At 45.3% G+C, this 22,734-nt stretch overlaps 1 protein-coding gene across 4 annotated transcripts in view; it reads left to right on the forward strand.

Moving 5' to 3' along the window:
* Window positions 1-22,734, forward strand: part of abcc9 (ATP-binding cassette, sub-family C (CFTR/MRP), member 9) — a 78,882-nt gene that overhangs the window by 13,289 nt on the left and 42,859 nt on the right. For all 4 annotated transcript variants that reach the window (XR_013963624.1, XR_013963625.1, XM_080757948.1 and 1 more), the window contains exons 6-17: window positions 204-305; window positions 1,473-1,613; window positions 2,467-2,652; window positions 5,271-5,438; window positions 6,830-6,985; window positions 8,148-8,282; window positions 9,077-9,239; window positions 9,418-9,458; window positions 9,595-9,737; window positions 10,496-10,604; window positions 13,901-14,008; window positions 20,027-20,099. Coding sequence is in view for 2 of the 4 variants with exons in the window: in XM_080757948.1 (XP_080614074.1) it covers window positions 204-305; window positions 1,473-1,613; window positions 2,467-2,652; window positions 5,271-5,438; window positions 6,830-6,985; window positions 8,148-8,282; window positions 9,077-9,239; window positions 9,418-9,458; window positions 9,595-9,737; window positions 10,496-10,604; window positions 13,901-14,008; window positions 20,027-20,099 (1,525 nt within the window). In the remaining 2 variants the exon portion in view is untranslated. The remainder of the gene's footprint in view (window positions 1-203; window positions 306-1,472; window positions 1,614-2,466; window positions 2,653-5,270; window positions 5,439-6,829; window positions 6,986-8,147; window positions 8,283-9,076; window positions 9,240-9,417; window positions 9,459-9,594; window positions 9,738-10,495; window positions 10,605-13,900; window positions 14,009-20,026; window positions 20,100-22,734) is intronic.

Below are 22,734 nucleotides of genomic sequence, written 5' to 3' on the forward strand. Positions count from 1 at the left end.
TTTTAACCACTTAAACCCCATGTACTGTAGCCTATTTAAATCTGAAATCTCACAGTCTCAACGTGTTGTTGTGAGCTTTTAGATTTTAGATTTTAACAGAATCTTATTTTCGCAAAGTGTTTTCCGATTGTACCCAGAATTGAGACGATACCAATCTATGTTTGACTCCCATTTTTCTCTTTTCCCTTTTTGTCTCGGTGTAGAAATACGTGTTCTTCGCCAACCCTCAGAAGGTGAAACCACCCGAGGATCTGCAAGATCTGGGTGTTCGCTTCCTACAGCCATTTGTCAACCTGCTATCCAAGGTACAGTACATGTACAGTACGTGTGGTCAGTTAACGTTGTTCACTCCAGAAAAGAGTGTGTGGAGGTTAGCCCCACCAGGTTTAACCTGTAGCACTCAACCTCCCGCACCAGGTCCGGTTGTCCATGTATGTATGTGTGTGTGAACATTATCGGGTTCAGTAGGTGAGCTCTAGACCGGATCAGAGCACTAAGTAGTGAATACAGGCTAAAACAGGCTTTCCTACTGCGAAAAGCTGGTGTCTATGGTATATTTCTCGCAGAAAATGTCCATATCTCTCCAATGGACCCTATAGTGGACTTTTCATATATTTACAGTTCAGTATTGGGTCAATGTTCTACTATTGCAATAAGTAAGTAAGTAGGTTGAAGAGGCTTATTGTCAGTATCAGCCGATAACATGGGAGTCTATCCTCACTAGAATGCGTTAGACCCCTGGGAGATGGGTTGCTGAGGTGGAGCGCCACACCATCAGCTCCCAGTACCTCCCGCAATATAACAATTTTGTGATATGAATGAGACTAGATATCATCTGGAATTTTGGAAATGGTAATGGTTGATATTGTCTTGATCTGGTTTTAATCACTTAAGCCATAATTTATACTATCTCAACATGTAATGAAATATGTAAATAGACAACAGTCTAAACTTCTACAGGCTCACAACGACACGTACTGTACAAAAACTCGTCGATTGACCAAATAAAATATTGTCATAAAATTGATGTGGAGGTATTTGATCGTGCCCATATGGTCCGGTCCTTGAGGGAGTTCCAGGGGGTCCCCAGCTAAATGATAGTTTGGAACCAAATGGACCGTTATGGGTCTGTAACTCTGAGAGTGTACAAATGGAACTCTGAGAGTGTACAAATGGACAGTGTACACTCTCAGAGTTACATTAACACTCTCAGAGTTAAATTAACATAGATTTTACCATATAAATTGGGGTCCCAGAGATAGAAATGCCATTAAATGGTGGTCTGTAACTAATATGCATGTCAAACGGGTTGGGAATCACTGCTAGAGCCGTAAAGATCTTCTCTTATATGCGGATCCCTGGCATATCTTATCAATTGGGGGTCCGTGGGCTAATTAGTGTCAATTTCTTGACATGAAATAGTTTGGGAACCACTGGCCTCTGATCTCTCTCTCTCTCCTCTTCATCACCAGGCCACGTATTGGTGGATGAACCCCCTGATCATCGGAGCTCATAAGAGACCCATCGAGTTGAAGAAGATCGGCAAGCTGCCCATCGCCATGAGAGCCCTGACCAACTACCTGCGGCTGAAAGACGCCTACGAAGACCAGAGGGTACGCCCGGCCGTCACTCACCGCCATGACGTTTTACTTTACCATCGCACGTCCCACTGGGAGGAGACCCCGGGGCAGACCAAGGTGCAGTTGGAGGAAATACATTGACCAACTGGCCTTGGAACGTCTTGGGATCCCCCAGGAGGAAGTCACTAATGTTGCTCTGTAGAGGGAAGTCTGGAGCTCTCTGGTGGAGCTGTTGCCCCCGCGACCCGACTACGGATAAGCGGTTGATGGATGGATGGACGGATCTCACCTCATGACCTCGGCAGGCGTCCTACTCCAGTTCTCAACCTGTGGGCCATGAAACAATTGACAAAACACAAAGATTTTTATTAGAAATGTACCGTAGAAACAATTTCATGGTATTGTTTAAACTTTTTATAATCGTTCAAAATAATATATATTGGCCTACACAGTATATATTTTTAAAAGTAGGAAACGACAAAAAGGTGGATATTTACTCGTGACCCCTAAAAATTGGTCCGCGACCCACAAATGAGTCCCGACTCCCGACCCACTAGTGCTCTACCATACAGATTGGTTCAAATCAACCTTCGACTAGGGAAGGGACAATACTCATTATATTACTGCAGCTGCAAATTCAGTACCCCTTAAACCCTCTAAACTTGGTAAAGAATGCATTTGCTACACTCTCATCTCACTCTACACAAATCGCTTCGCCACAAATAGCAGATCGAGTTGATCGGCTATTTTTGGCCAACGTTCTCCTCAGTATAAAAAAAAACAACGTTTTATGTATATCGCGATAATATTGTTAAACGCAATTATTTTTCTGCCACACTAACCGTGACATGCAATTCCCACATGGTCCCCTTTGACCCGTGCATAGACACCGGAGGATCCGGACGCGTCTCCGTCCATCTGGCGCTCCATGTACCGGGCGTTCGGACGGCCCATCCTCCTCAGCAGCACGTTCCGATACCTGGCCGACCTGCTGGGCTTCGCCGGGCCGCTCTGCATCTCCAGCATCGTGGAACACCTGGGCAGCAACAACACCACCGTCAAACCACAAGAGGTACTGTACTGTGGTTGTGTGTTGTTGTGTTCGAATCACTTTTAGGCTTTCAGGTGGAAATATAATCTCATAATCGCTCATACACTAGCATGACTGTGTGTGCGTGTGCACGCAAAAGCGAGCACATGCAAAGTACGTTTCATTGCATCAGTGACAGAAAGTGTGACCTGACTCCATGAGTCACACACTAGCACACGCACGCACGCTGCACACAACCGTACGTGCACACAGGCGGTGTCTGACCAATTAGATTGTAGCTAGGTACGTGGCTCAGCTCGCCAATGGATGACTCACTTCCATCATTATCAAGGCAATGAGGGTTGATCCCCACTCATGATGTAAGTAACGTGTGTGCGTGCGTGTGACCCATATCGCCGGCATTAAATCCCTGAGACGAGATCACTTCAGACTAGAGGTCTTCACACGTCCTCCCGCACCTCTCAACTCCAGACCAGAGACAGGGTGTACTGTAAATGGAACCAACTCGTTCCGACTAATTGATGGTTATAATTCAGTCCAGCTGCTATCAACCACTTGAACCCCAGCATCCTCCATATTCTGAGGGGAACATTAGCCAGAAATAGTCCATGACAGTGTGTATACTGTACACACACAGACAGGGAACAGAAAGACTATGGTAGTCCATTTAGCAGAGGAAACAACTCAGATTATCCCAGAGATTATCTGTTCTTATAAGGCCATGCTGGGTCTGTAAAAAAACATGATGTATGAGAGAGAGAGAGAGCGAGAGGGGGGGGGGGGGGGGTGTGACTAACAGAAGCCATTAATGCAGTCTATTTGGGGGAACGACACTGTTAAGAGTTGGTATGATAGAGTTGTCCTTTCCACAGTGCTAGCTCAGAAAGAGATGCCTGCAGAATGACAACAGCAACCCTTCATTCAGTCTGTTAGGTTGTGTGGTTGACAATGATGTGGCTTCTCCTAGTGTGAAGCTACGCTGTTGTGTCTTCATTCAGTTTATTAGGCTGTGTCGTTGACAGTGGTTTGGTTTTTCCTATGAAGCTATGCTGTTGTTGTGTCTTCCATGGCAGCATGTCTACAGGTCTGCTGGGTAATGAGAGAGAAAGCAGAGGCAAAGCAGCATGTGCATTTCTCACTGACGTGGAAAATTCACCACTCACCTCACACCTTCTCTCTCTCTTACACATGCAGGCACGCACGCACGCACACACGCACTAGGTTAACACAGGTCATGTCTGCAAAACATCAGACCGGTCTTTTTTGTACTGTACTTTGAATGCAATGTGTGTGTGTTTGTACTGGCTGCAATGTGTACTGGGTACAATGTACAATGACAATTGGTGATGTCTGTATAGAGCGTCGCAGTCCTGCCCTCTTTCATGACGACGCCAGGCCCAGGAAATAATTCACAATGCATTTTTCCCATAGACATTACAAAACGTATTTATTTAAAGACCTTACAAGCGTCGTACAAAGCCAACTCGAGTCATGACAAATCATGACAACAAACACAATATTTTGGACCAAACAAATAATTACAAAAAAAAAAAAGTGTTGTAACCTGCCATTTTCTTCTTTTTTCTAATTATTTGTTCGGCCCGAAAAATTGTGTTTGTTGTCATGATTTGTCACGACAAGAGTTGGCTTTGTTCGGGGCTTAAAAGGTCTTTAAATTAAAAAAAAAATGTCTATGAGGAAAATGAACGGATAATAATTTCCTGGACGCTCTAAATGCCTGCATTGATGCAGACAAATCGGCTAATGTGTGTCTCCCATTCGACCCCCCCCCCCTCTCATTTACACTAGCCATTAGCAGAGATTTACCTTCTCTTAAAAGGATTGTGTGTACATACCAGTAAGTGTGTGTGTAGTGCATACCTCTGAGCCAACATTTTAAAACGTCATTCACTCGATCCCATTCACGACAGACTGTAGCAAAGTGATTGTCTCTTTCCCTTTGCTCTCACTCTACCTCTATCCCCTCTATCTCTTCTCACAGTATACTACAAAACATTTAAAAAAAAAAGAATCCACCCACTTATTTACCATAAACAACAAAAAGGCTCGCACACTGAAAGATGAAAACTGAGGCTCTGTGTTGATGATGGTCTGAGGACGGAAACGTCCACTCTCCGTGTCACGTTATTTCACCATATGTCACTTCTTGCACTATCGCAGGTAAAGAGCATTTTGTTGCATCTAAAGCAGTGGTTCCCAAATGCTTTTGTCCAAAAGTGATATTACTTGTTTGCCCGGGACCCCAAAAACTAGTGAAAAGAGCAGATCTACAAGCTCAAAATGCTCCCCTTTGTGGTGCATTTAATTGTGAGGGGAAAATCTTTTGAAATACTTTTTGTTTTGTTGGAGGAAAAGAAAGTGCAATTATTACTCGAGTTGTGACCCATAGAAATTGGTGTGTGTGTGTGTGTGTGTGTGTGTGTGTGTGTGTGTGTGTGTGTGTGTGTGTGTGTGTGTGTGTGTGTGTGTGTGTGTGTGTGTGTGTGTGTGTGTGTGTGTGTGTGTGTGTGTGTGTGTGTGTGTGTGTGTGTGTGTGTGTGTGTGTGTGTGTGTGTGTGTGTGTGTGTGTGTGTGTGTGTGTGTGTGTGCGTGCGTGCGTGTGCGTGTGGCTTTCACAGACGACGTCCTTTTTTGGTGTGTACTTCATGTCGTCCTCGGAGCTGTTGGAGAATTCGTCGGTGTTGGCCGTCCTTCTCTTCCTGGCTCTGGTCCTACAGAGGACCTTCCTACAGGCGTCCTACTACGTCACCATAGAGACCGGCATCAACCTGCGGGGAGCCCTGCTGGTGAGAGAAGGGGCTACATGGGAAATGTAGTTTTTAATTGACCCGAGCGTCCCTATTCCGGGGCAAAACATTCGGCCAAAATAGCAGATCTGCTATTTTCGCCGAAGATATTTAGTGTAGAACAACGGATAGGACGGATCCGAGTATATATACCTGCGGGACTCCGTTTTACCATGTATGTAGGGTTGGAATGTTGGATTATTGTTTCGGGGATGTGAAATATATTCAAGGCTTCGTGTAATTGACGAAAGGACTGCGAGGCGTTGATCTATGATGACACGCTGCTCTGGACAGATCTTTCTTGAGGCTGTAATGTGTCAAATCAACCTTTTTATGACAATCAAGATGTGTAGCATTGTCCTCAGGGTACCAATGGGATGTCTAATTATAGAGACGTCAAAGTTCACTCTTTTAGCCCTAAGGCATACGCCAATGATGAACGTTATATGCAGTGTATGTGCAATAGTTTCACTCTGAGGATGAATCTGGTTGATGGGTTTAGACCAGTGGTTTTCAACCATTTTCAATCATATTAAGGCCCATTATTTTTTCGAAATTGGATCCACGGACCACCGTTTGATGACGTTTAGCCTCACAAAAGAATATTTTGTTGTCGTTGGATAAGATTTTGTCCACAATGTTGTATTGCTGTTGGTAGCATTAGGAGATAACTAGGCAAATGTTGATCAAAATAACCATTCTTCTACATTCTCTAATTGTTGTAGACTTCTTGTAAATGAAGTAATGCAGATTGTTTAACAATAATGTAACTCTTGAGAGATGGGTCCATTTGGTTACCAACTCTCCATAATTTCGCTGGGGACGACCTGGAGCCCCCTCAAGGACCACTGGTGGTCCCCGGACCACTGGTTTAGAACACAACAACACTGTGGATCACTCCATCCAATGTGTGTAAACTTAGCCTTAGCCTACTTTTTGGATTAATTGACAAATGATGAAGCACAATTATTTGAATGATTTTTAATTTTTCACATTCAATGAATTAGTCTGATTAACCACTTAAGCCCTATTTTATACTTGGGTATAAGTAGGTGATCTACCCGCTCACAATATGTCACATCATAAATATATAGCTTGTAGATTTAGATTTTATTAAAATACATTATTGTGAAAAGGTATTATTATTATTATCATAAAATCGATTTGTTCAATTAACTTTTGCACCCCTAGTTTATTATTAGCTGTATTAATATTTGTGTGTGTGTGTGTGTGTGTGTGTGTGTGTGTGTGTGTGTGTGTGTGTGTGTGTGTGTGTGTGTGTGTGTGTGTGTGTGTGTGTGTGTGTGTGTGTGTGTGTGTGTGTGTGTGTGTGTGTGTGTGTGTGTGTGTGTGTGTGTGTGTGTGTGTGCGCGTGTGTGTGCGTGAACCAGGCGATGATTTACAACAAGATCCTGCGTCTGTCCACCTCCAACATGTCCATGGGGGAAATGACCTTGGGTCAGATCAACAACCTGGTCGCCATAGAAACCAACCAGCTCATGTGGTTCCTCTTCCTGTGTCCCAACCTCTGGGCCATGCCAGTGCAGGTGAGTGTGTGTGTGCGTGCATGTGTGCTTCCATTCTGTGCAGGTACAACAGTTTTTTTTTTTTAAACCAATGAGATTATTTCCTTTTGTTGTCTCCGGATAAAAATCTCTACCGTCAGGCCTTCAGAAACGCCACTGAATCCCCTTGCTGTTGAAATGAATGGGAGCAATATAGAGATTGACAGGTTCCTTAGCCAATCAAATTTCGAGTTTGCTCTGCTGGGCGTTTACTTTCAAGTGCCAGGGCCAGCTAGCTGGGCTTTGGTGACGTTAACGTCTTGCTTGGATCCCAATCGCTGGGGGAAAATATTGTCCAATGAGAAAAGAGAACTGGGTGTTTGAAACTTTCTGCACGAGTTCCCAACTATGGGGTTGATTGAGCTCACTAAATTAACAGATTTAACTCACAAACAAAGACGGAAAAGGGCTGGACTAGGAGAACAAACTGTGGTGGTGTATTTACAGTCAAAGCCCTTTTCAGCCATGGTAAGGAATAAGATATTACATGTGATGCGATACGATGCAGCTTATTGAGCGTTTTATGGCCGGGTCCGTGTTGAAGAGAAAAACGAATGATACGTTAGTACCCGGGCCGGCTGGGCGCTGGCTATGTGCTGTGGTTGTTGTGAACTAGTGGCTGGTGCTCACTGCTGACAGTGTGTGCCTGTGTGGCCGAGTCTCTCTCAAACTCAGTGCCTACTTGGGTGTAATGTGTGCGCTCTCTCTCTCTCTCTCTCTCTCTCTCTCTCGTGTGCGTGTGTGTGTGTGTGTGTGTGTTTAGTCCCCCGGTGACAGGTTGACACTTGACAGGCTGCAGCCTATTTTTATTGTTTGTGTGCTTTCGTTGTTCCAGACTTCCAGGATAATAACGTTGATGTGCGATACGCCGTAGTGTGTGTGTGTGTGTGTGTGTGGGAGGGGGGGGTCGGTTTGTGCACGCGTGCGGCCGTTCCGCGACCGTCCCAGACGGTCTCTAGATTGTTGAAGGCCCAGTTCATTTCAGTACGGACCGCCACTGCAAATTATGTAAATATTTAACCAATCACCTTTAAAAAAACTGCCCGGGGTGTTAAAGATTTTAAGTGATCTTACTGTATATATGATAAGCGTTCTCCTCTTCATGTTTAGTGTGAATGAACTGCTTCCTCTTCCTGTCGTCCAGATCGTGATGGGAGTGATCTTACTGTACAATAAACTGGGATGGAGCGCGTTAATCGGAGCGTCTGTCATAGTTCTGTTGGCACCGGTCCAATACCTCATCGCCACCAAGCTGGCAAACACACAGAAGAGCTCACTGGTCAGTAGAATGATAATGTACATGTTATGCATTTGCTGTTTAGCTGTCGTCTCTCAAGTCCGTCCGATAACGCAAATACACAAATAATAATACCCTCTTTCTGCTGCCGGGTCTGGGTAAATGTAATGAGTATATTTGGGCCAAGCTAACCAGATATTAAACGGGAGGGAAAACTACTTGCTACTACATTTTGAAAGTAGATCAAACGAACCAATACTGCTGGAAAGTGTCTTTAGGCTAATGGCTAAGCTACACGAAACCCTGCGGAAGATATACAATGTTGTAAAATGCACTCTAAGTAGGTTTAGACGAGGAGGAAGACCACTGAAGAATGCAGAAAGGAATGTTAATGCCTTCAGGTACGCTTCCCTTACAGCGCTTACCTAGGCACATGGACATGAAAAAAGGCCTTAAAAACATGCTGTGTCTATTAGGCAACACATTTTGAGTCAGCAATTCTTCCTCCAACCATGTGCATACTGTAGATAAGCAGATCGGCGAACCACTATGATCCAACGCTGTGAACCCGGTGGCACCCGCCCCTCTACCAGGGGCGGGTATTATTATTATTATCCTTATTATTATTATTATTATTATATTGGAAACAGAAATGGCAGCCACCATATGATATGCTACATATGCGTGGAACATATGCGTGGAACACAATATGCGTGGAACACAATCCTGATTGTAACGTGAGGGCAAAATGGCCACTGCAGGACAATTATGTGTGAGGCCGATGAACACGTGGACCGAATGTCACCCATCTTGTGGGTCTTGTGTACGTTTAAAAGGACCACTCCACGGAGCGCCTGAAGAAGACCACGGAGATCCTGAAGGGCATCAAGCTGCTGAAGCTGTACGCCTGGGAGAACATCTTCTGTGACAGCGTGGAGGACACCCGCGAGAAGGAGCTCACCTGTCTGAAGACCTTCGCCCTCTACACCTCCATGTCCAGTTACTGACCTGTCTGTCTGTCTGTCTGTCTGTCTGTCTGTCTGTCTGTCTGTCTGTCTGTCTGTCTGTCTGTGGTTATTGTACTTTCTTTCTTCTCTCTCTCTCTCTCTCTCTCTCTCTCTCTCTCTCTCTCTGTATTCCTAGGTGTTTAACCTCTCTCTGTCTTGTGTCCCTGCAGTTTTCATGAACGCTGCCATCCCCATCGCTGCTGTGCTCGCGGTACGCCATTTTAAACGCACTCATTGAGTTAACCGGCCTTCCAAGAGGCTGTGGCCGACTTGAATTTACTGCAAAACGCCATCATTTCGTGAAAGTGTCGAGACGACAACATGCATTTTGTATTTGTTATATGCAGACGTTTGTGATCCATAACTTCATCAATGGAAAAGTTCCCAGTCCGTCCGAGGCCTTCGCTGCTCTGGCGCTGTTCCACATCCTGGTCACCCCGCTGTTCCTGCTGTCCACCGTGGTCCGCTTCGCTGTCAAGGCCCTCATCAGGTCTGTGCGCGCGTGTGTGCATGTGTGTGTGCGTGTGCGTCATAAGGTATTTGGGCAGCCGGCTATTGCAGTGATGGAGTCTGGATGTGAAGAAGGCATGAATGAGTGTCTGTAAGTCTCAGAAGAGGTGTGAGACAGTGTGGGACGAAGGCGGGCAACGTTGCGGAGGTGGAAGAAGGGGTATAATACTATGAATAATAGATAGAATAATGGAGCGGCCGCTGTTCAGGGAGAAGTTATGTTCTCGGTCCTCTCCTTTTCCCCCTCGACACATACATCTCGTTGCCATCGTTGTGATGATGTCACGCTTGTGGAGCAGTGTTCACCTATTTTGGCAGAATATTCGCCTTTTATCACTTGGCCTGAATAATGGATGCATGCAGTGTATCTTTCAAACACTGTTTTACACCTGTAAATTACATGTGACAATAAAGCTTAGTCGTGTACAAGAGGGACAAGTCATAAAAATGAGCAGGCAATAAAATAAAATAAGGCAGGACATAATCTGAGCTCAAGACCCCAAACATTTGGTGTCTCCCCGGAACCAAACAGATAGACCGTGAGACGCATTGTGAACTATTAATGATAATGACGTATTGGTTTTGCAGTTAACACAGTCACGCAGTTAACACAGTGCTCAATAACTAATCTGTTTGTATCTGTGTGCATTTGATTTGTGCGCCTGTGTGTGTGTGTGTGTGTGTGTGTGTGTGTGTGTGTGTGCGTGCGTGCGTGCGTGCATGCGTGCGTGTCTACAGTGTTCAGAAGCTGGGTGAGTTTCTTCAGAGTGATGAGATCGGAGATGACAGCAGGAGAAATGGAGACATGTGCAGCTCACTGGATACGTACAAGAAACTTCCTGGAACAGTGAGTCTCAATCACACCAGCTCCTCAATGACTCACAAATCCATTGATTATCAACCACACCAGACCTCATAAATCCATGCTAATTAGACGGGCCGGCCTGCCAGGTATTACTTTTGAAAAGACTAATGAGAAATTAGTAATACAATCTTTTTAAAGGTATGTCATTATTTTTTAACAACATTTGAAGTCTTTGAAGGTTTTCACAAAAAAGTCCGCTCCAGTATGCCATGCCAGGTGTTTTTCTCTCTGGTTCTAAAGCTTCTTCAGATGCAATGGAAAACACTTTGCCCGTCAATCATCGCCTCTGCTGAAGCATAGCGGAGGGGAGGGGCAGGGAGGAGAGGGGGTGGGATTTATGGACCGTTACATCACCAACTAGATAAAGTGCCCCTCGGGGCACAGGTCTCCACCAGGGCAGGTCAGGTTGTGGCCTCCTGGTGGTGCTATAATAGGCCAATGTGATAGAATAGGCCCATTTCTTCCTACGTCTTGGATGGCAATTGGATGATGGCATTTTGTTCCAAAAATGTGTTTTGCAAAGATCCACCTGTTGGTGGCGCTATAACAGGCCAATGTGAAAAGGGTGGGATATATTCCTCAGCCTAGTAGGAAAGTCTTTGAAAGATTGCACGTAAATTGCACACTGCGTTCATGATTTGAGGCATTTTGTTCCAAAAATGTGTTTTGCAAAAGTCCACCTGTTGGTGGCGCGAACACAGGCCAATGTTAAAATGGTGGGATATATTCCTCAGCCTAGTAGGAAAGTCTGTGAAAGATTTCATGTGAATTGCACGCTGCGTTCATGATTCGAGGCTTTTTGTTCAAAACGGGCTAATCCTGCAAACTTTGAAAGCCAATGTTGGCATCGACCGGGTTAACGGTGCCGGAGATTAGCTGGTAACAGACGGACGGACGCATTGCCTTCACCAGTGTCACCACTAGTCTGCCAGGGACTCAAAAGGATGTGAAAGAAAGGTAGGGTGTGCGTTGCACCTCGCTGTGTGAATTTAGAGGGTGACATACAGTAACATATACAGTATATATAACATACATATAAAGAAAGGAAGGGTGTGCGTTGCACCTCGCTGTGTGAACTCAGAGAGTGACATACAGTAACATATATCACAGAGCAGCACATTCCGTCCAATCCCATGGCCTGTCTGAGATTACAGCCAATCAGGTCATGTGTCCCAGCTGGATTAGCACCGGGTAGCCACCGGCATTAAACAGTCAATCTAACAATATCACAAAACGCGTCGCAGCTGCGACACGTTGTGAACTTGTAGATCGGCTGTTTTCCGTGCAGAATAATAAAGGAGAGCAAACTAATCTCTCTATCTAATTTATTATTCCAGAGGACACTGACAGCAGAGGGATTTGTCACCGTCAGGTGGAAACCTTTGCTTTTCAGGAAATGGGGAAAGAAAGAACCTTGGTCCAGTGTAGTTATCTCCATATATGGGCATATCAGTCCGCTCGAACTCTAACCGTAGCCTAAAATAGCAAATGTATGAGCTTGTACTGTAGATCATCTATATTTGCTACTTTTGCGTGACGGTGTCATACGACAACGTGTAAACAGGCTTAGTTTTTATAACCATTAGTTATTATGCTGATTATTATTAGAATAGTGGCTGTTTCTAATTAGTGTGACTGTGAATTAGGGTTCATGTTCCACTGAGCACTGCTGACCCTCTGTCCCCTGAGACACACACACACGCACGCGCACACACACACACACACACACACACACACACACACACACAACTGTATGAAGTTAGAGAGAAAGAGAGAGAGATGGTTGTGTCAGCCAACTTTTTCAGCTGTTCTCGCTGGTGTTTATTTCTGTTGGATAACTCAAGGAGCAGAGACACATTATAATTAGAGTCAATCAATCGTAGAATGGCCCATACATTGGCCAGCATACAGGGAAGTAGATAGGCTTACGTGTGACATTTTGGACAGATTTAGTCCATATTTCTTTTCACCATTGTACAGTGCAGCAATGGTTCCATGTGAAGGACCCACACAGATTATGTGCAAGCGATCCCCATTAGAAAATATTTGTGTCATATTCTCCCCCTGGGAGGGGGAGGGGGGGGGGGGGGAGGGCATTGCGACGGAAGCCGCCTATAGGGCAAAGAAGGCCCCAGGTTAGATTTTTAGAGGCTATTACAGCCGAGTAAAGACCAGCTCAGTGGCCTTGTGGGTAGAGTGTCCGCCCTGAGACTGGGAGGTTGGGGTTCAATCCCCGGCCGGGTCATACCAAAGACTCTAAAAATGGGACCCAGTGCCCCCCTGCTTGACACTCAGCATCAAGGGTTGGATTGGGGGTAAGTCCCTGCGACATACTAGCGTCATGTCCAGGGGGTGTACTTGTACATCAAGCTGCCTCACGCTACAGAAACAGGAGATAGGCTCCTGCCCTATGGGCCTCATGGCTCGGCAAGGCTATACTTACTTACAGCCGAGTACTCAACATGACCACCTGATGAGCAGCCATCAGCTTGGGCAAAGCTGAAACTGAATTTCCCCTGTGGAATCATCAAACCCACGGGACTACTATACAGAGCCTGGTACTAGTCATGACTACTATACAGAGCCTGGTACTAGTCATGACTACTATACAGAGCCTGGTACTAGTCATGACTACTATACAGAGCCTGGTACTAGTCATGACTACTATACAGAGCCTGGTACTAGTCATGACTACTATACAGAGCCTGGTACTAGTCATGACTACTATACAGAGCCTGGTACTAGTCATGACTACTATACAGAGCCTGGTACTAGTCATGACTACTATACAGAGCCTGGTACTAGTCATGACTACTATACAGAGCCTGGTACTAGTCATGACTACTATACAGAGCCTGGTACTAGTCATGGACTACTATACAGAGCCTGGTACTAGTCATGACTACTATACAGAGCCTGGTACTAGTCATGGTCCATGCAGCGACAAAGGGAGATCTCGATGGATGCAGGGAACAGGAAGACGTGGGGGGGTTTATAGGAGTTGAAACCCGTCTTGTGGGTCACTTCCCCAGGGCTTTGAAGGCACGCACGCACACACACACACACACACACACACACGCACACACACACACACACACACACACGCACGCACACACACACACACACACACCAAAGGGACTGAGGCTGATGGTTGAGCATCAAGTTCATCACTCATTGAAATCTCTCTATTTCTCCATCACTCCACCCCCCCCCCTCTCTCTCTCTCTCTCTCTCTCTCTCTCTCCCTGTCTCTCTCTCTCCCTGTCTCTCTCTCTCAGACCAAGGCCATCAACAGGAAGCAGCCTATGCGGTATCAGATGGACAGCTACGAGCAGCCAACCAGGCGACAGATCAGACCCACCGAGCTGGAAGACGTGGCTGTGAAGGTCAGGGTCAAAGTTCACTGGGTCATACGGGGGGGAGAGAGAGAGGGGGGGGAGGGAGGGAGAGAGAGTCAGTCAGTCAGCGGATGGAGAGAGAGATGTATGGGGATACAAATGGGGCACGTACCACTGTCCTCTGCTGTAAACACACGTATGCACGCACACATGCATGAACACACACACACACACACACACACACACACACACACACACACACACACAAACCCCCATCCATGGGTTCATTACACTGTAATCTTCTCACATTGTGAGCGAACTGTACTTAACCTTTGTAATCTTCAGAGGTTCATTAATACGACACACACAACACACACGCAAGCATGCGTGCGCACACAGACTCCCTCTCCAACACGTAGGAGACGAGGTCCATTTATACTCTGCCACTCTTTATTTGTTGAACTGTAACTCCAGATGTTTCATGTCCACACCACTGTTTGTATATACAGTACAGTACGTATGGGATTGTGTGTGTGGGTGTACATAATGTGTGTCTGTATACAGTAGTGCACATGGGGTTGTGTGTGAGGGTGTACAGTACATTAATGTGTCTGTATACAGTAGTACACATGGGATTGTGTGTGTGGGTGTACATTAATGTGTCTGTATACAGTAGTACACATGGGATTGTGTGTGTGTACATTATTGAGTGTTTGTACAGTTACAGTTGAATGTTGAAGCGGTTTGTTGGCTCAAATGCCACTCAGAGTCCCAGTCTGACGTACAGTAAAGGGTTAAATAGGGCTAACAATAATACCAACAACCGTGGACTGGATTGACTAGTAATTATATCGACCCCTGCAACAAACGATAAGCACACTAGACCATAGAAAACCATGAAGTAAATATGAACGCACGCACACGCACGCACGCACACATACACAGTACTTTGGTAACTTACCAGCAGTGTATGAAATTCAAATGGTGAACCCGAAAACCCCAAAATACAATAAATGTTCATACGTTTACCCACAGTCAATGTACAGATCCAGAACGTCACTCAGAGATGTCAAACAATGTTCAATCAATATGACGCACGCCACGAATGTTCAGGCACGCAACACAATAACAAGGCAATTAATGTTCACCTCCGCAAATAAAAGAAACGGTCAGTCAAAATGTCACTGCCAGTCACCCACGGTCAGAACGCTGTGAATCCCCTTACTGTATACCTGATACAGACCGGACGTCTCCTCATTCATAACATTCTCAGGGACTGTAACTGTACGTACATTCATACTGTATGTCTGTGAGTCACCCTGCAGGTGACCTAGTTGGCTCGTAGAGATAGCTCTTCATTTCTCACCCTAAGCTCCCTCTCTAGTTCAGTGCTTCTCAAACATGTTTGTCTCAGGCCACCCCTGTGAATCAGTGGTTCTCAAAGTGGGGTCCGGGGACCTCCAGGGGTCCTTGAGGGAGTTCCAGGGGGTCTCCACTCCCAGCTATGATGGATAGTTAGCAAACTTTGTTGGTTGTAAAGTGTCTTGAGACAACTTGTTGTGATTTGACACTATAATAAAATTGAATTGAATTGAATTGAAAACTAAATGGACCCATGGATCTGTAACTCTGAGAGTGTACATTTGTACACTCATAGTTAAATAAACATTGATTTTACAATATAAATTGGGGTCCCAGAGATAGCTATGCCATTACAATGGAGGTCCGTAGCTTAATGCATGCCAAACTTGGGGGTCCTTGAAATTTAAATGGTTGAAAATCACTGCAAATCTTCTCTTGTGCGGGTCTCTGGCATATCTTTTTCAAATGGGGGTCCGTGTGCTAGTAAGTAAGTAGCCTTGCCGAGCCATAAGGCCCACAGGGCAGGAGCCTATCTCCTGTTTCTGTAGCGTGAGGCAGCTTGATGTACAAGTACACCCCCTGGACATGACGCTAGTATGTCGCAGGGACTTACCCCCAATCTAACCCTTGACCCTTAATGAGTGTCAAGCAGGGAGGCACTGGGTCCCATTTTTAGAGTCTTTGGTATGACCCGGCCGGGGATTGAACCCCGACTTCCCAGTCTCAGGGCAGACACTCTAACCACAAGGCCACTGAGCTGGTATCCGTGTGCTAGTAATAAGTGTCAATTTGCGGGGCCTTGACATGAAAATGTTTGAGAACCACTGCTGTAAATAACATTTTGATGCACGGCACCCCTGATTACCTTGTTACCTTACAGCAGCTTACATTTATGTCAAATATGTCAATCTTTTCCCCTAAAGTACAGTTAGTATGTCACGAGGACAACCTCAGAGAATATCTGTTTCCATTTGGACACTTTTATACTTGCCGTTTAACCACTTAAACCCCGGCATCCCTACGGCATCCCTATTCTGGAACATGACACGTTGTGAGCTATTTTTGGTGAAGAGACTTGGTGTAGGCTGAAAGATATCGGTAAAAGAAAAGTACAGTACAAACTAAAGTCTGTTTTTCACAAAGTATAGAGGTTGTGTCACACGGTACCCTAGTTTGCCACGGCACACACTTTGAGAAACGTAATAGTCCTGTTTCTCCTCAAAATGAGACAAACCAATCCATCGCGAGTCGATGCATAGCCTAGAATGAGGACCGCTCAAATATGGACGGCTATCGCTTCCGGGGCGGGCGGAAGTGACCCATCTTGTAAGCTATCACTTCCGGGGCGGGCGGAAGTGACCCATCTTGTAAGCTCTGGCACTAGCGCCACACTCTGGAGATAACGTTGTCTCTCTCTTTCTTTTTTAATTATACTCTCTCATTACTTATTTTTCTTTCCTCTCTCTCTCTCTCCGTCCCACAATTTAATTTCAGTTCAATTCAAATGTGCTTTACTGGCATGGGAAAACAAGTGAGAAATAGTGTAATCAAAACTACAAAAGGTATGTACGATTAAAATGAATTAAAATAATAAAGGAATAAATTAAAGTGTGGACGAAGACGTGTCACATTGCAACTCAGATAAATTAGCATGCGAAACCATGAATCCCCCCCCCCCCCCCCTCTCTCTCTCTCTCTCTCTCTCTGTGTCTCTGTACCTCTCGTCCTCTCTCTCACACGCCCCCTCTCAGGAAGTGCATGATTCTCACGAGAACTTGTCGGCCCTGTTTAGACCCTGTGAAGAAGCCCAGTGAGCGTGGCTGACATTTTCTCAGCACCTCGCCGCATCCTGTGTCCTCCCCATGGACACGCGCTCGCAGCTACCAGACGCTGCTAGCTGCTAATTGGCCCTCAGGGTGGTTGGAGGACTGAGGCACCGTGTCCTCCCGGACGGTCCCATGTCTAGAGACGCTGCCTCAGTGCAACTCTTACGCAGTAAAATCCCTGTGTCGAGGGCCTGCTCACAATTTACTACAGCACTGGTTCCCAAACACGGGGTCGGGACCAATTTGTGGGCAGTGGACAATTTTTTGGGGTGCCCCTATACTTTTTGGTTCCTACATATATATATTATTTTTTTCTCCAAAAAGCAAACAAAATTCAATGTTTTTTTTTTTAAGTAATTTCCGGCGTGGCCAAATCCAAATCCGCCATTATTGTTTAGGGCTAAATACCATTGGAATTGCATTACAAAAAAACCATAAATGTTTATGTTTTTTCTTCATCCTACAGCAACACTATGGTCAAGTATTGTAGTGTCGGGAACTGTAAAAACAGCAGCAACATAAGAGATAAAACCAGGACTTTTTCCTTGTTGCCCAGCCACGAAAAGGAACCGGAGAGACACTCACATACGTGTATTTCAGCTCGCCAACTTTCGCTTTTACTGAGCTAACGTGCTTGGCGCGAGCTCTTCAAAATAGTCAGCTTACATTTAAAAGCTGAAAAGTCGATAAAACAACAGTTTCGTGAAACCAACGACGACTTTTCACCAAAGACATTTCCCATATGTCGCATAAATAGCCGATCTACAAGCTCATAATGGTCACGAAGGGACATGTGTGAGCCGACGTGGTTAAATCCTCTCCACATCCGTTCCCTTGCCCCCGTGTCACCTTGTACCCCGATGCCCCCCCACCCCCGCACGCCCGTGCCACTGTCCTGGGTGCTCTGTGTACAAACTTAATGTTGTGCTTTCTCAACAGAAGCATCTGTCTTTGATTTCCGTTTGTTTTGGTCTGGGTTCGGCTAATCTGTGCTCCGCTCTGCCTCCTACTCTCTGTGTTCGTAGGAGAGTGGTATAGCGCTGGGCCGGAGTGCATTCTGGGGAATTCAGACACCAGATAAGACGTGATAAAGTTGCGTGATTTGAGCGGACGTACCGCTCCAGGAAATGACGTTGACACTTTACAAATCTGTTTTACATCTCCGTGAATGAAACAAGTGTTGTGATTGGTATATCGTATTTGGGGAAAATACATCTGATGGATGTTCTGGCCCGACACTTCCGCCGATAGCGTCTCTGCCTTAGGTTGTGACCAGGCTTTTCTGTTCGCAGATGAGTACATAAACTGGGACCGAGACTAGATCCCACTAGAACTGAAATGGTGCCAAGAACCAGTTTATCCGCTAACTGGACGAACTGAGAAGTAGGGTGTCAAAGATCACTGGTCAAGGTCACTAGCTGTGACCTCACAAAGCACAACACGAATTAGTGAATTAATGTACAGTATGAGTCTGTACATTCACTGAGAGTGGGATGTCTGTCTGTCTGTCTCTGTCTCCCTCTCCCTCCCCTCTTCTATCCATGAAGACATCACTGTCATGAGATAAACCTAATTTGCACAAATCCCCCCCCCCCCCCCCCCCTGACCCACCCCGACCCACCATTCCCTTACAAAGTAAGAAACACATGTTGACTGTATATGTGGTCGGGATGCTGCCCTTTTGGGGGAGAACTCGGCTGTGTTTGTGAGAAAGGAATCGGAGCCAGGGAGTGGGGGTATTTGGTCGGGGGGAGGGGGTTTGAGGGTAGAAGGCCAGAGCATTGTCAGATAAAATAAACATGAAATAAATAATAGAAAACAGCAGATGGGAGGAATGTAAACAGCGATAGGGTCGGTCTCAGCAGGAAGCGGGGCGATAGATCACCAAACGGGGATTAGAGTGGACCAGGCCTCGCAGCACGTGCTCATCGGTTGCATAATGGTTTTCACTGGGGTCCATTCTCTCTGCCATTTAAATCCTCCTTCCCTGATTGAGGATATGCGTGAGGTCTGGTGGAATGTTGATGCGAGGGGTTTGCTTTGACGGGGGTGGTTCTGCTCTTTCATGGAGGTGTCACGGATATGCCATTGTCTGGCTGATGTCGCTTTTGTTTTAGTTTTTATTGTCTGTGTTGAACACAAGACAATACAAGAAGAACACAGTGTGTTCTTTATCTGGTTTTTGTATTTTTTATTTCTTGTAGTGGTGTTCTGGGTGTGATTCAATCCGTTTATTGTAATGTTTGTATTGCATGCATCTGCATATAGTACCCATTTGATAATGGATGCTTCTGTGGAAAACCCAGTTTAAAAAAACGAATGAATAATAATGGTTTTGGTTGCCTGTCCTGTCTGCTGAAGCCATCTTTATCTGTGCTGGTCGGTGGACGCCCAATGTGTGTTTGAATGAATACCTTCAGCCTCACCTTGAGGTATTGAACCTTCAACCTCACCTTGAGGTATTGAACCTTCAACCTCACCTTGAGGTATTGAACCTTCAACCTCACCTTGAGGTATTGAACCTTCAACCTCACCTTGAGGTATTGAACCTTCAGCCTCACCTTGAGGTATTGAACCTTCAACCTCACCTTGAGGTATTGAACCTTCAACCTCACCTTGAGGTATTGAACCTTCAACCTCACCTTGAGGTATTGAACCTTCAACCTCACCTTGAGGTATTGAACCTTCAACCTCACCTTGAGGTATTGAACCTTCAACCTCACCTTGAGGTATTGAACCTTCAGTTTTGTGGCCCATTGGTTTCCCCTGTTGGATACTGTACGATCACTGTGTATTCCCACTAAAATTCTCTGTGCATGTGTGATGCAAGGTCATGCATCAGTTTGTGTTGAATTGTCTTGCTTTTCTGTTCATCCAGGTGAGCAATGGATTCTTCACCTGGGGAAGCAACCTGTCCACACTGTCGGACATTAACGTCAGAATCCCTACAGGTAATAATCTCAGTAATAATGATTTTTATTTCTAATACTAGCCTTCTGACATAAATATGCAGTAAACGTTGTGCACGGCTGATTTTGCACAATTTGGCACATCGGTTCCGTGTGCTGAAAAGCACACAGCAAGCTCACAATGTGCCGTTATGCAGCATGTTCACTTTCAATGCTGTTGTGACAGTTGAGTTTATTCAGAGTTTTATGCGGCCCGTGTCTTCATACCTGAATTGTATTATGAATGGTTCGCCCAACAGTATGGGACATTTTAATCACCTGGGCATTTCCCAGAGTATAATTTGTCAGGATTCCTTGTTCCTTGTTGTCTCATTCTGAAGGGGTCAAAGAAATTATTTCATTTTTTACCTTGCACGTCTGGTTATATTTGGTAATGTAATTGGCCCTTGGGTGTTTTAATATTTTCTAACATGGACCCATTTGAAAAGAAAATTGGACACCGCTGAACTAGATAGATGAATGCGTGCTATAGCTGTATAGAAACTGGGCAGATTGGATAGGAAAAGATCCAGTACATGCATGCTTCCAACGTCCTAACGTCCTATTTGTTGACGAAATTGTCAGTAGCCTATATTTAGTCTTAGTTTTAGTCATCGTGGCAAATTTCTCATTTCGTTTTTATTTAGCTTTCGTCTGTGAAAAAAGGTCGTCGACGAACATTTTTCGTCATAGATTTAGTCGACGAAATCAACACTGGTCCAAAGTTTTGGACGGACGGACAGGCGGCCAGACAGACAGACAGACAGATGGATGGATGGTTGTAGCTGTTGCTGTGTTGGAAGCATGAAGGAATGTTTGAGTGACGTCACTGGAATGCAGGGTGTAACGAGAACAGACCACACTGCAGACACGCTGACAGTCCAACAGTGTCGTGTATCATCAACTCCCGCACGTGTACACACATACGTACAGTCGTACACACGCGCACACTCAAGCGCATTGGACACAGACACACTCACACGCTCACACACAATTAAATATATATTTTGACAGATTAAAAAGCTCTCTCTTGCGCTCTCATTCTCTCTCACTTTTTCTGCCGCACGCACGTACGCACGTACGCACACACACACACACACACACACACACCACCTCGCCCTGGATCAGTACCAGGGTAGCCGTCCTAGCTATCTTACTTAGACAAACTGGATTGGTCAGCCAAGTGTGTAACGCTATCTGGGGCAACTTCGTGTGTGTGTGTGTGTGTGTGTGTGTGTGTGTGTGTGTGTGTGTGTGTGTGTGTGGCTGCTATTACTCTAATAATCATATTCCATGTATGTGATGTGACATTGTAAACCAACCAGCACCACAGAGTGTGACAGATAGATATAATATCAGACTGTAACTTTAGAGGAGATACTCTTTATAACGGAGTATTATTAAATGTTTATATCTTAATTTCCACGACAGTGTGTGTGTGTGTGTGTGTGTGTGTGTGTGTGTGTGTGTGTGTGTGTGTGTGTGCACGCGCATGTATGACGTGCCTATGAGTGAATGTGGCTGCTCAGTTTCAGCTGAGCGTGTGTGTGTGTGTGTGTGTGTGTGTGTGCATGTGTGGCTGTGTGCGTGCGTGCATGTGCAAGTTTATAGTAAGTACCCTGAAGCTTTGACATGCTTCTAGTAGTATTTTTAACAGGGGGGCAATTAGGTGGATTTGGTTTGTGACTTTAAAGAGAGTCACACACTCACAGAACAACTCTGCATTCTATTTACTTTTGTCACGAGTTGGTCTGTATATTAAGGTCGGGTCTATAAATGCATTATAATGCAATTCAGGCTTCACGACAGTCGCTGTAATCGCGGGGTAGACGTCTTCACGGGTCTACCCAAAACCGGAAATACCCGCAATACAACGCCTGAGATCTGTACACGCTCGGTGTCCGTGGGTTATTATGGTCAGTTGGGTCTGGGTTGGGGTCCCGGGTCTGTTCATCATTACTGTATGTGTTATAAGTAAGTGGATCTGAGAAGACCCTGGGGAGTGAGGGGGGGGGGGCTAGTGCTGAGATCCACTTCACGTTGAGTGATCAGATGGGAGGGCAGCCAATGCTTTGAAGATTTTCAAGTGGTCCCTCATCCAGAATAGGTTGTGATCTTGTTGTGTGCAGTTATACAGTTTGTGTGTGTGGGTGATACAGGATATGTTATAATCTTTGTTCTCTTCTCAATACAATCAGCTTGGTCAATTTCAGCTCAATGCTGCAAATGCATCTTCGGCACGACACATAGATTGTTCACATTCCTAAAGCAGATATGGTAATGAAATGAATACCGCACTCTGTGTAGCCCTATGGTGGTTTTAACCCTATATCAGTGGATATATGAATTTGTGCGTCCACCATCCTTCAAATAGCAGCCAAATATTTTTTAATCTAGATAAAAGAATAATGTTCTCCCTGGCCCTTTTGGAAAAGCACATGCCCCACTGCCTCCAAAAAAAAAAATTCTGAACTCCTCTTTGTATGTCTTATCTATGTGTATCTTTGTTTTGTTATGCTCTGCAGCACTTTGGTCAAACCTGGTTGTTTTTAAATGTGCTCTATAAATAAAATGGCTTGACTTCACATGAAAACGGTTTGAGAAGCAGTGCTGTATTAGAAAGCCTGATTTAACAGCA

This window comes from Protomyctophum bolini (assembly GCF_963924005.1).
Source record: "Protomyctophum bolini genome assembly, chromosome: 23".
NCBI classification, from domain to species: domain Eukaryota; kingdom Metazoa; phylum Chordata; class Actinopteri; order Myctophiformes; family Myctophidae; genus Protomyctophum; species Protomyctophum bolini.